Source organism: Protopterus annectens, chromosome 3.part1 (assembly GCF_019279795.1).
Source record: "Protopterus annectens isolate FY-2018-M chromosome 3.part1, PAN1.0, whole genome shotgun sequence".
NCBI lineage: Eukaryota > Metazoa > Chordata > Ceratodontiformes > Protopteridae > Protopterus > Protopterus annectens.
The window spans coordinates 1,333,254,531-1,333,268,625 of NC_056732.1; the positions used below are offsets into that span (position 1 = coordinate 1,333,254,531).

The 14,095-nt window shown below is 44.4% G+C and overlaps 1 protein-coding gene across 1 annotated transcript in view; it reads right to left on the reverse strand.

Moving 5' to 3' along the window:
- The window catches only part of MCMDC2 (minichromosome maintenance domain containing 2), a gene marked incomplete at its 5' end in the record, with an annotated part of 2,309,393 nt that overhangs the window by 1,876,257 nt on the left and 419,041 nt on the right, over positions 1-14,095 (reverse strand). The window contains 1 exon segment of the mRNA XM_044067368.1: positions 9,406-9,528. Within this exon segment, the coding sequence (XP_043923303.1) occupies positions 9,406-9,528 (123 nt within the window).

Here is a 14,095-nt window from a genome sequence, read left to right on the forward strand (position 1 = left end):
CCGGAACTTTTCTTTTTGTACCGATTTGTTCAATCTGCTGAGATCCAGTATTGGTCTCCAGTCCCCTGTCTTTTTTAGTACTAAAAAGAATCTTGAGTAAGTTCCGGATCCTAGTTGGTCTGCGGGGACTTCTTGAATGGCTCTTTTTTCTAGCAGTCTTGAAACTTCTGTGACTGCTTGATCCCTTAGATTGGGTGGGACATCTGGGATGGGCTTTTTCAATTCTATGGGGGATTGATTGAAGGGAATTTTGTAACCTCCGGATATGATGGATAGTACCCATCTGTCTCTTGTTTTATTTTGCCAGGCTTTTGGGTACAGCGAAAGTCTTCCCCCAACTGCCTCCAGAGGTCAGCAGTCGGGCAACACTTCAGGGATGCTGGAAGGGTTTGGCAGAGAAAGTTTCTCTGTCACCCTGGTTTTGCGGTCCCCCTCTGCCACAAAGGCGGCATCTGTTATTGTTGTTTCCCCCTCTGCCCCTGGGGGAAAAATCACCACGTGTGTCAGGCAAGGGTCCCTGGGATTTTCGGAACCACATCTTTCTGCTCTTCTGACCCTTGGGATAAGGTCTGGAAGGAGTGGAAAAATGGACTCCCACAGCAGAGAGAGTCTTGCCTTCCTGCTCACACCTGGTCAACATGTCTTTCACCTGAGGCCCAAAGAGAAAAAAGCCATCAAAGGGAATATTGGTGAAGGATGCTCGAAAGGGTTGTGCAAACTGACACAGCCACATCCAGCCATGTCTCCTGAGAGCCACACCTGTCCCTGTGGCTCTGCTCGCTCCATCGGCTGCATAGAAAATCAGCCTCATGGAGGAGTTAACTATGGAATTAAGAGTCGCAACCTGAGAAGCTACTTTGGCTGGTGCTCCCTCAGCTGTAGGATCTTTAAGGGTATCTCCAAGATCTTTCAGGAGATCCCTTTGAAGACGTGTAAAATGGCAGATAATTCAGAGACCTCATTGAAAAGGTCACTGAAGCAAACATTCACTTTCCATATCTGTCCATCATCTGAGACTCTTTGTTCGGAGGATGAACAGATGAAGAGGTCTCTGCTAACTCTTTCTTGGTGGCTGCTGCTACCACCATGGCATCAACGGGCACACCTTTGGAGAGGAATTTCTTGTCCTGGGGGGCTGTAATGAATTTATTTGGTCTCCTCGGAGTAGGTTCCACAGAATCTGGAGCTGACCAAGCCTTTCAAGCCACTATAGACATGAGTGGATCGAAAGGAGGAGATACCCAGGAGGTGGAAGGTCGGGAACCAAATGCGTCCAGGTATACAGACTCATCCTTGGTAGGGGCTAGGTAAGTCCAGTCCCTCCTCTGCCTAAGCATTTCAAGGATGTCCGAAAAGGAAACATCTACTAAGGGAGACCTTGGGGACCCTTCCGATTCATCCATGTCTGTATCTGAAGTGACAGACTCAGGGGAGTCTATGTGCTTCCTCTTGCACTTCTTCTTCCGGGAAGGCTCCTCAAAGTGATCAGGGGAGGCTTGAGAAGAAGAGGGATCACCCAATGGGGTGTCCTGGGGCATAGGTTTCCTACGCTTGGGATCTGGAGGAGGAGTAGAGGTTGGCACAGACACCACGGGGTGGGGGGAGCTGATGGAGCTGGCAGTAGAGCTGTCTCGGGGGACAGCACACTCTGCATGACCTCAAAGGTGTCCGGACCTCTAGGCAGAGAAAGCTCCAGCTCCAAAGAAACTGGAGTTTTTCTCCGCGTCGAGGGTGACGACTCCGAGGCCGATGTTGGAGCCGAGCTCACCTGCGCCGAAGCTCCAATGGGGAGAACGGGGTCAGACAAGGGTCTGATGCCACTCCTCCCCTCGGAGCCGATGAGAGAGTCTCGGTACCCAGATCCCTCGATAGAAGGCATAATCGAGGTAATCGGAGCCGATGTCGGAATCGAAGGAGAAATAATGATCAGCGCAGATGGTACTACTGCCTGCGGATCCATTGTCTCCGGCTCCGAGCTAAAAGTAGTCGAAGGAGGAATAGAAATAGAGGCGGATGGAGCCGATACCTGTTGAGGTGGGCTGGACAGAAATTTTGCCAGTGCCTGTGACTTAAGCAACCTACTTACTACTCTCTCCACATCATGATCTGATAATCTAGGGGATCAAGAGGAGTGGGAAGAATGATGGCTACGTTCACTCTGTAATAAAGTTGACTGTGGTGCCGAGTGGATGGACTCCAAAGATGGCGACCACAGTCTCTTATGGCTCCGAGACAGCTCCGAAATAGCTGATGGAGCCGACGGAAGAGTCGTCTTGTCGGTGCCAGCCGGTACCGACATACTTGGTTGGTCAAGTAAAGGAGTTGGCTCCGACGGTGGAGCCGACGGCTTGACAGACTTAGGGGATTTCACTGGCTGAGTACTTTTAGCCGGAGAATCCTGAGGCTTCAATAATCCCCAAAGGATTAATTTGTTTTTTTGCGCTCCTGCAGGACCCTTGGACTAAAAGCATGACATATAGAACAGGAGTTCTGCAGGTGAACAGCACCCAAACAATAAACACAACTAGTGTGCCCATCTGTCAGAGACATTTTCTGACAGCATGAGTCACACTTTATGAAGCCAGATACCTTAGTATCTTTAGACATTATAGAAACAACAACCACACAACAAATAATGAAAAACTATACTATAAAAACAAGAACAAATAGAGTTTTTTTTTTTTTTTTTTACAGTTAAAGAAAAGAAGGAAAGCCTCTAATTTAAATGGCTATCCTGGGGGGGGGGACTCTCTAATTTAAACGAGTTCAAGGGAACAGAAGGCCTGAGAGTTATGGAGCGATGGTCAATAAAGCTAAAATACACAAGAACGTGAAAAAAGAATAAGGGATATTATCTATATACTAAAGAGACAATTACTTGACAAACTTTCAAGAAAAAAACAACAGTATATAATATCAAAAAATTATACTAAGCCTGAGCCAGTAAGGAAGGAACCTCATAGCTGAAGCAGCAAACGAGATCTGGGTAGCTGACACTGGGCATTCTGGGATAAGGGGTAGCCTTGAGCCAGTAAACAACTCTCAAGCTATAGAAGATGGCCAAGATGGAGCCGAGGATCGGCTCCGAACCCAAACAGCAAGAACGAAGGTGAGATAAACAACTTAACATCACTAGTTCCACTGGCACGTCTTCACATGAGAATATTACAATGGCTACTCTTCGCTCAGTGGTCCAAGCAGGAGTTGCCCATGTCACACAAGATTCTCATTATGAATACCTGCAAGAAGGGCTTACAACGGTGGCTTCAGTCCACTCAGGTAATGATAGACAGACCATTTGTTCTCCCCCAACATGTAGCTACAGTGACCACAGATGCTTTCCAGATAGGGTGGGGGGGGCATTATCTGGGACAGACTGTCCAAGGGATCTGGCAGCAACACGAGTACCACTTGCACATCAATGTCCTAGAGCTGAGGGCAGTGCTTCTGGCATTGCAAACATTCCAGAACTATTTTCCAATAGGGACTATTGCAATACAAACAGACAATATGTCAGTGGTGTGGTACATCAACAAACAAGAGGGAACTAGATCATATCCCCTCTGTCGGGAGGCTCAGAGAGTTTGGCAATGGGTGATTTCTTCTCAATGCTTTCTGACTGCAATGCACATTCCGGGGAAACCCAACATAATAGCAGACAAGCTGAGCAGAGCTATTCTTATGCCTCACGAGTGGTGCCTGAATTAGGAAGTTGCGAACCAAATTTTTCATAAGTGGGGCCAGCCTTGCTGCGACCTTTTTGCCATGCCCGTCACTTCCAAATGCAGCAGCTACTTTGCCCTAATCCCCCCTCTGGGAGAGTCACCAAGGGATGCACTTACGATTGCCCCCGGGACTTCTATATGCCTTTCCCCCCGTTTCCAATAATCCCTAAGGTTCTCCAGAAAGCCAGATCATTGAGTCACAGGCTAATTCTCATTGCTCCTTACTGGCCTCGTCATATATGGTTTCCCCTTTCTTTGGCCCCATCTTTAAGAGGAGCCTTGGATCCTGGACCCAATACCAGATCTTCTGACTCATCAGTCAGGAATGCTCCAGTCCTTGCTTCAAAGCCTCAAGCTGACAGCTTGGCTACTCCACTTCCTATCTTAGCCAGGCTTCTAGAACTATCCCTGGCAGTGCAACACATTCTGGTTTCATCGCACAAGAATACAACCAGGAAACTCTATGCAAGCAAATGGAAAAGATTTAATTGTTGGGGTGGCAAAAACCACATAGATCCCTTTACAGCTCCTAGATCTACTATCCTGGAATTTTTAACAGAAACTTTTAATCAAGGTGCAGTGGCAGGCACGATACGAGTACAATTGGCTGCCATATCTAACTACCACATAGGAAATATGGGTTCTAATGTAATGCCCCATAAACTATGCAAAGCTTTCCTCAGGGACATATTCCTGTTAAGACCCCCTTTAAGGGAACTGCCACCCCCGTGGGACCTCAATTTGGTGTTATCGTCCTTGACACTTCCTTCATTCGAATCAGCCTCCTCTTGTTCTCTGAAGTTTTTAACTTGGAAGACAATTTTCTTGATACCCATTACCTCTGCTAGGAGAGTTTCAGAACTCCAAGCTCTGTCTATCCGTCCCCCCACCTGATTGTTCATAAAGGCAGAGTTTCCCTCAGAACAAATCTGTCCTTTCTGCCAAACGTTTGCTCTGAGGCCAGTCTGAATCAGTCTATCAAGTTGCCTGTATTTTTCCCTAATCATAGCAACAAGGCAGAATACAAGCTTCACCAGTTGGATTAACATAGACAGCTACATTTTTACTTACATAGGACCAAAGAATTTAGAAGATCGGATCAACTATTGTCTCCTTTTCAGAAAGTAGGAAAGGTACTTCAGTTTCAAAGGTCACCTTGTCGAAATGGCTTACAGATACCATCACTTATGTCTATAGCTCTCAGAATAAGCATCTATCTGTGGGTAAGCATTTCATTACTGTTGGCCCAAATATAGATAAGGTATTAAAGGAAACATTAACAAAAGATGTCTTAAAGGATTTCATGAAATCGCAGTGCCTCATCCAGGCATGACGCCGTATGGCTATGCCTGAGCCGGCTGGTCGAGAGGTACCTTCCGCTGCATTGGAAATAAGACTGATTAATGAATTAGCGACAGATAGAGTGGCCAGTTGCAGAGAAAACTTCTTAAGACCCTCCGCTGACATGGATTAAGTGACAGAATCTGAAAGTTCTTTGATCAAATCTCTCTGCAAACATGTGAAATGGGCCATAAAGTCCAATGACCTCAACGTGAAAGTAGCTGAGGCATAAATGTACTTCCCAAATCTGTTCATTGCTCTGGACTCCTTGTTCAATGGATGGATGGTGGAGCTCTGTTCCGCTAACTCCTTTTTCATAGCTGCTGCCACAACTATGGCATCCACTACAACTCCTTTGCTCCAGAACTGTCAGTCTGCAGGCAGGGATAGAAACTTATCCAGGCATTTGGGTACCAGTTCAACAGTGTCCAACTCCTTCCAAGCCCAGCAGGAGACAAGGTTGATAAGCTTATCTGCCGGGGGGGGGTCACCCAAGATGTAGATGGCCAGCCCCAAAGGCGTCCAGAAACACAGTCTCTCTGGAGAAGATTTTGGGAGGACCAGCCACCTATTTGTCTAAGGATTTCTAAGATGTCCCTGAAGAAACATCATCAGGTGGTTATCATGGGGGATCCTTCGTCTGAGTCCTCCATGAGAGACTCCTTCAGGGAGTCTATGTGCCTCCTTTTTCACATCCTTTTCTGAGGGACCTCCTCAGTAGGGTAGTCTGTGGATGTATCAGAAGAGGAAGGGAGTCCCTGTGGGTAGCAAGGATGGAGGCCTTCTGGGACTGGCTGACCCAACAGAGCAGAAAACATGGACTCAGAGCTCAAAGCAGAAGAAGGGTGGGGGTAGGAGCCAAGACACAAGAGGCCGGTTCTCCAGCTATAGAGAAAATCCTTTCTACAACCCAGAATGCTGATGGACCTGGAGACCCAGAGAGACCTCTCCTCCACCTCTCAGAGCCAAAGCAGCCAAGGAAAGGAAGTTGGGGCCAGCCCCGGATCTGCACTGTCCAGAGAGAATTAGACCCAAGCTCTGTAGGGCCGAGGCACCCAGGGGAAGGGATGGAACCGAATAAACCAGAGCTGAAGCTTGCCCCTCAGACCCAGCACAGACCTCTTAGATCCGAAGACAACTAAGCAGAACTGGTCAGGGTGACTGTCAGATCCAAAGGAAGGGACTTCTTCCAATCTGATGATGTACCTCTCAGGGATCTAGGATCCTTGGGCACCAAAGCTGGTTGTCGGATCAGAGAAGGAGATAATCTCTGTCTAAGAGGAGAGCTTATGGATCTGGTACATACCAGAGCTGGAATGACCCCCATCTGAATTTGAGCTCTAAAAAATCTCCATCATTCTGTCCATATCTAAATTGGAGTGGCTTCTTGAAGACTTAGACAAGGTTGAGGAGAGCAGTCTTGAAGGCTTGGTGGGTGTTTGGAAAATCTTTGTTGGTAGAGTCAGAGACACTACTTGTAAAGTTAGATCCAGTGAATAACCTCCAGCTGTCAGATCCAGGGCCTTATGATCTAGAGCAGAGGCAGGTTGAATAGGAGAGCTAGTGCTAGGATATGAAACTCTCCTCTGCTTCGAGGATGGAAGGAGGAAGAAGGAGACCAGTGATGTCTCTTTTTCAGCTCTGAGACCGCCTGTTTGGTGGGGTTTGAGCCCCAGCAGGCAACATTCCTTTAAGTATTAATTTATTTCTTTGATCCGAGAGGGCTCTCGGATTTAAGGTGCTACAGATGGAACAATGAGTATCCAAATGGACAACTCCCAAACAATATACGCACTTCTTGTGGGCATCAGAGTTTAGTATCTTATACCCACAAGAAGTGCACTTTTTGAACCCAGTGGTCTTTTCTTTCTTGTCTTACATAGTCCTAAGTGATACAACAATATCAACAACTATAAAGTCCAGTTATAAATGCATAGCAAAATGCAGTATAAACCTTAACAAAGATAAGTTTCCAATAAACGCTAATAACCTTTGCAAAGAGAAAGTATTTATTTTATTTATTTTACATTTGTTTACCGGGTTGGTCCGACTGGGTGGTTAACTAATTTTCAGTGGAGGCCAGGGGTTACATTCAATCTATAGCATGTTCAAAATACAGACATTTAAAATTACAATTATGGTAAAATATGGAAAATATAGGAGAATGCAGTCATAGGTTCTTCTTCTTCTTTCGGCTTTTTCCCGGTTAGGGGTCGCCAAAGCGGATCACCTGTCTGCTCATGATTGGCAGTGGGGTTTTTATGGTGTCGAGTTGCTAGCCCAGTGCCCAACCTTCCATGGGAGGCACACACATGTATGGACTCACGCCTAGGGCCAATTTAGAGTATCCAATCCACCTGGAGCACGTCTTTAGGATGTGGGAGGAAACCAGAGCACCCGGAGGAAACCCATGCGACCACAGGGAGGATATGGAGACTCCGCACAGAAGGTGCCCAGCCGAAGATCGAACCAGAGAACCTCTTGTTGTGAGGCAGCAACCCTAACCGCTGCACCACTGTGGCCGCCCAGAATGCAGTCATAAGTTAAAATACTAATATAAGTTGTACATTCAAAGAAAAACCCACACTTGGTATATAGTAAAAGAGCAATACAAATATATGCAGATTCGTCTAAAATTGCATAAGGTATAAGTTAAAATTTTATGCAAAAATTAATGCTAGAATTAGTATTAAAAGTATTGACAGATAGAAAAAACTTAAGCACACACACTCGCATATAGAGAACTGCAGCTACAAAAACAAGCTTGTCCCTGTCACCAGTGAAAACTTAGCTTAAAGCATGACTTTAAAACTCCTAAATTCTAACTACAAATACTAAATCACTAAATTCTACCTATAATACTAAAGCCTAACAAACTACAATTTGAAAGAACACACACACTGAAAAAGTAAACAACAAAGTTCCTCAAAAGGGAGGAGGAAAAAGATAACTATATCAAAATAGTCTTCTTCTTCTTCTTTCTTTTTTTCCCTTTAGCTTCGCCCGCCAGGGGGACCACTCCGGATCCATTGAATGGCAGCATTTGAGTTTTTCGATTGTTGCCAGCCACCAGTAGCCCAACCTTCCACAGAAGGCACAACTATATCAAAATAGTAATAAGAAAAAATTCACCAAAAGGTGAAAAAAGGCACTTATGTTAATAATCTCTAATAAGAGGCTGGCTCTTCCGTCTGACTAGAATGGCGGCAAACAAGATCTGGGAAGTTAGGAATGCCCTAGGGGTTATGGGTAAAGGCAGAAGCATGAGGAACTGACCAGAAGTCTTGAATAATGCAGCCAAGCTAGATCCAAAGATAGGATCGTAGACCCAGTGATGAGGAAGAATGAAAAGGACAACATCAAATCTACCTGCTACCTCAGGTAATTCTTTTAAGGAGATCAGCCCAGATTCCTTGTTTCTTGTTAATATCCACTGTTGTAGCAACACGTTCATCTAGATATTACACATAGCTTTTAGAATTTGATGTGCCTAGTGGTCCTAGACATGCCTGTTAGTACTGTTAGTCACTTCCGTGAGAGCCACCACACTATTGTGCAATATAATTCAGCATCAAACTCCATTTGAAGGGTATTCTATCCTCAGTGTATGGAATAAATAACCAATCCAATAAAAAATTCCAACACTAAGTGAAGGAAATAAAACTTTTTTTTTGGAATATGTACTAACAAACTGGCTTCACCTAAAGCTTCATCATTGTTTATAAGAAAAAGTATGCCCATCATCCCCTTTAAACCAACAAAGAATCATTTGACTTCTGACATCATGAATTAAACATAAAAGTAAAAATAAAAATGAAAATCACAGAAGTAAAACTACATTGTGGTAAAGAAATGCTGAAAATGTAAACCAAACAAATAAATGCAATGATCAGTACTTTCAAATAATCATGAAATGGCAGACTTGTATACAATGGCTGGATGATTTAAATACAAAAGTCCAAAGCTTCAGAAGTATATAAAAAATGTAAACAATGATCAATCAGCAGACAAACTACAGTTCATCAGGACAAACAAAATAAATCTGCAATCTGATAAAATAAGGAATACTGTAGTTTAATAAAGTATTTTTGTAGGATAGAAATGGTATGCCATCTTCTCCAAGGTTGTGCGGCTTCAGTTGGTATATATAAGTTAGTGAGCCCCCCACTCCAGCAGGAAAAACTTTGTCATGGTATAATGACCCATATTTTGAAAGACTGCTAGTTTTATAATTTTTTTTTCTGATTTACCTGGATTCTGCAGTTTATTTGTCAGTGTTTCATAAAAGATCCAGGAAAAAAATAATATTAGGGAAGATAAAAATCATAAAAATGCATACCTCCAAGTACTCTGAATTTCACATCCTCTCTCAGTGGTGAAGCACATAAAGCACAGATCAAATCGGTTCTCATTACCACTGACTCTGTTGCACCAGGTATGTGAACTCGTATGTAGTGAAAGCCTTAGTAAAAAAATAAAAGATATATAACATTTTTAGATTTTACAATTATGTAAGGTATTCAGCATAAAGTATAGTTTTCTAAGTTACACTTGCGTATAGCAGTAGATGTATGAATGCCTCACTGCTGCAGTAGCCTTTAGGCTATATAGGTTGTTTTCCTGCCAAGAGAAAAACAAGGTAGCTTCACAAAGCTGTGGCTACCCCCCCCATATCTTCACTCTGACTGTTGCTTGGTCAGCCTAAAGAAGGGAAATCATCAGTCAGAGTGAAGAAATCTTTATGACTTTATTGCCTATAAAGACAGACAGACAGAGAGAGAGATCGAGAAAAGCATAACAATCCTGACCCAACGATCAAAGAAACAATAACAAATACAAAGCAAAAACACATGAAAACTCTACTTTATATCCCAACTACAACTATATACCAGAGTAGGGGAGGGGAGGGTGGGTGCAGCTACTGCAGCAGTGAGAAATTCAAACATTGACTGTCATGGGTAAGTGCAACTTACGCAACTGTACAATGTTCATCATTCCCACTGCTGTAGTAGCTTTTAGGCTATATAGGTTGATTGCCAAAGCCTATCCAACCTGGGAGGGTGAAGAATACAGATGTTGGAGTCCCTGGAGAATGGTCCCAGCAAAGCTAACAGGAATCCAGTTTGCAATGCTTTGTTAAAGTATGCATGGAGGACCATGTAGCTTGTTCATAGGTTCACAGGTTCATAGGTAGGTAATAGGCTATCGGCCCAAGGGCCTAAGTAAGCGTAGCCAAAAAGGTTCCCTAGCTTACGCCACCCAAGAAAGTTATTTTCCTGTGCCCCTGTCGAGCAGAGCCACAGATGTGATCCCTGGGGTGTATTTCCTATTTCCCATCCACTCATCAAGACTTTTCTTGAAGAGTGGTAATGAGGGACTTTGCTTGACATACATAGGTAGCTTGTTCCAAAGTATAGGAAGTCTCTGGGACAGGAATCTATCCCTCCAGCATGTCCTGTTTATTGTGGTGACAGGGTTTAGGTCCCTAGAGCGTGTAGCTCGGAGGGATTGGGATTTCTTTAGGTGTAGCATGTCCAATAGCTCTGGGTTTGACATAGCTTTATACATTAGGCAGAGATCACCTTGGAGTAGGCAATATGCTACAGAGTAAAGCTGGAGCTTTTTGAGACGGTCAGTGTAGGGCATCTTTTTGAGGCCAGTAATCCTCTTTGTGAGGTACTTCTGTGGCCTTTCCAGATGCTGCAGATGTCTTGTGAGGTACATTCCAAAAGGGGCATTGTGCTCTATAATGGGTCTAATGAGTGTTGAGTAGAGGGGAACAATGACCTCTTTTTTCCTGGATGAGAACCCTTTTGTAATGAGGTGTGCCACGTAGAAGGATTTCCTGACTACTGTGGCAATGTGATTATCAAAGGAGAAACTACTGTCCACCTGGGTCCCAAGGTCTCTTATCACACATTCGGCATTAAGTAGACTGCCACCTATGTGGTAGTTCATGGGTACAGAGTTTTTACCAAAGGGGATGACAATGCACTTTTTGTCACTGAGCTTGAGGCCATGACTTTGACACCAGGCATCTGTCTCAGTGAGGCCCTTCTGTAGGATGTCCACATCATTTGGGGACTCGACTATGGCTCCTAATTTGCAGTCATCTGTGAACTTCGTTAGCCAAAGGCCTTCTGTGTTAGCCTGTACTTCAGAAAATTAGATGCCAAACAGAAGAGGTCCAAGGACTGAACCCTGTGGTACTCCACTTGTCACTGGTTTGAAGTCAGATTTGGAGTCTGCAACTTTCACAGTGTGGGTTCTGTCAGTGAGCCAGTTGGCAACTCATCTTGTGATGTAGGAATTTATACCTAGTTTAGTGAATTTAGCTATAATTCCAGAATGGGGAATGGTGTCAAAAGCCTTGATGAGATCAAGATAAGCTGTGTGAACCACCTTACCCTCATCTATGGCTTTCGTGACTGCTTCAAAGAAGTCGATCAGGTTCAGGAAGCATGATCTGCCTTTCACAAACCCGAACTGGGTGGGGTCCAGAGTTTGGAGGTTACCAATGTCTTTGTTTATGAGTTCCATAATGATATGTTCCATTGCCTTACAGACCAGGCTCTTCAGGCTAATGGGGTGATAGTTCCCTGGATCAGTGATGGGTCCCCCTTTGTGGAGTGGGATAACTGTTGCTGTGCACCATTCAGTGGGCACAAAGCCTGACGTGAGGCTATGACTGAACATGGTGCTTAGGTGGGGAGCCAGTTCATTCTGAAGTTCATGTAAAACACGGGTCTATATTATAACATCAATGTCTAAAAACTTTGAATGTTATAATATCGAACCCAGTAGAGTGAACGCTTGAAATAACGAAGCTGCTGAACACCGAATACTTTCCTAGGGAAAATATTCAGTGGGCCGTTTCTGCAGCTTCGCTATTTCCTCAACTGTGAAACGAAGGTTACGGACTGGCTTAAGGTAAGTGTGCGAATGAAGGTGAGTGTGCGATTGGGCATGGGTTAGGTGAGTTAGGGTTAGGGCGTGGGTCAGGTAAATGTGCGATTGTGTGGACGTGAGGGTTAGGGTGGGGTAGGTGAGTTAGGGTTAGGGAGCAGGTAAGGTTAGTGTGCGATAGTTAGGGACCTTAGGGTTAGGGTTGGGTTAAGGTAAGTGGATAGCTAGTGGTGTATGTCTGGTTTAGTGTAGGGTTTTGTAAAGTGTATGTGTGTGGATTATTTATTTTGGTGTGCTTGAGTTGTGTGTATGTTTGTCGGAACAGAGAATTTTTTCCCTGGGAAAAAATTCGCTATTCTGACTCTTCAGTTTTCTGGTATTTCGATTGAATGGGTTTGATATTATAACATTCAATGTTTTTGAACTTCGATGTTATAATATAGACCCGTAAAACACAGCCTGTGATGTTGTCAGGTCCCATGGATGCTGTGTTTTTGGCTTTAGAGGGTGCAGCTTTTACCTGAGTAGTTGTGATTACAGGGACTCTGCATTCTTCCTGTATAGATATGGGCTCTTTAGGGGGTGAGATGGGGGTAAAGTTAGCACTAAACCTATCTGCCAAGATGTTGGCAATATCAGTTGGTTCTGTAATTTTCGTGCCGTTGTGCTGCAACTCAGAGCAGATCTGGGTGTTGCCATTGGGATTCCTGACATAGCTATAGAATGCTTTGTGGTTGTCCCTAGAATCAGTGGCGATTTTGTTTTTGTAGCTAGCTTTGGAGGATCTTATAAGGGATCTCAGCTTCTTACTGAGGCTGACCTGGGAGCTCCTCCACTCATGGGATTTTACTCTCTTTTGCAACAGTTTCTTCCTTCTGTTGTAGAATTTGTTTATGGCAGGGGACCACCAGATGGCTTCCTTTTTTTGGAGGATAGCGTCTTGGTTGTGTTTGGGATAGCACAATCCATGCACTCGTGTAAGTGCTTATAGAGTGCATTTTGTAGGATTCAGCAGTCGTAACTGTATTGTTCATCTGCATGGGTGTCATGAAGTTCGCCACTTCTGTCTTAAGAAGCATGAACTTGGCTTTGGAGAAATTTTTTACCATGGTTTCCTTAATGGGGGGTGGGGGTTGTGGATATCTAGAGTGATTAGCTTATGATCGGATCTGACCAACGAGGAGTTGACTTCAGGTGTGGAACACCGGTCACTCATGTTGGTAATGACTAGGTCTAGGATACTGTTGCCCCTGGTGGGGGTGTGGATAAGTTGATCCAGGGCATTGAAATTTATGAATTCCAGAAAGCGTTGCGTGAAGGAGTTGGTACATGAGCAGTTTTCCCAGTTAATGGAGGGGTAGTTGAAATCACCCATTATTAGGGTGTTTGGTTGAATCCTAATATTTTCCAGTATATCAAGAAAAGAGGAGTGGGAATCCTGGGGCATGGTGGGGGATCTGTAGCAAGCTACAAGTTGGACTGCAGTGTTGCCCACAGTTAGTTGCACTCGGATAATCTCGGATGCATTATGCTGAGTAACTAGCCTGGCGGTGTGGATATCCTTAATGAATATGGACACACCTCTGCCTTTGTTGTTCCAGTCCAGGTTAGATGGCCGAAATGTGTGGTATGAGTTATAGCCTGGTAATGCAGAGGTGCTCTCTGGAGCCTTGAACCAGGTCTCAGTCACTGTACAGATATCGATGTTGTGCATTTTAAGGAGTGCCTCGAGGGAGTCCATTTTGAGATTTAGACTTCTAGCATTGTGTAGCATTACCCTCAGTTTGTGCTTGTCTATTCCTGTTACGATGGTGAATTTGTCATTTTATACCTTGCCTAAAAAAGCACTATAGGGGTGGCAAGAGCCTTAGCCAGTATCCAGAATCCCAGGGGTGTCATGTGCAGGCCATCTCTGGCAAAGCATTGTGGTCTTTCGACCATGTCATCCCAGGCAGATAGATACTGGATCCTCTTAGAATGACACCAGAAGCTTAGCCAATTGTTATAGTCAATCATTTTGTCCTTGTACTGGGGAATCATTCTGGGTGATGGCAGGATGCTACTCAGGGTTAGGGTCATACCTGCTTGGGCTACAAGATCAGAGAGCTCTTCCATGTCTCTTT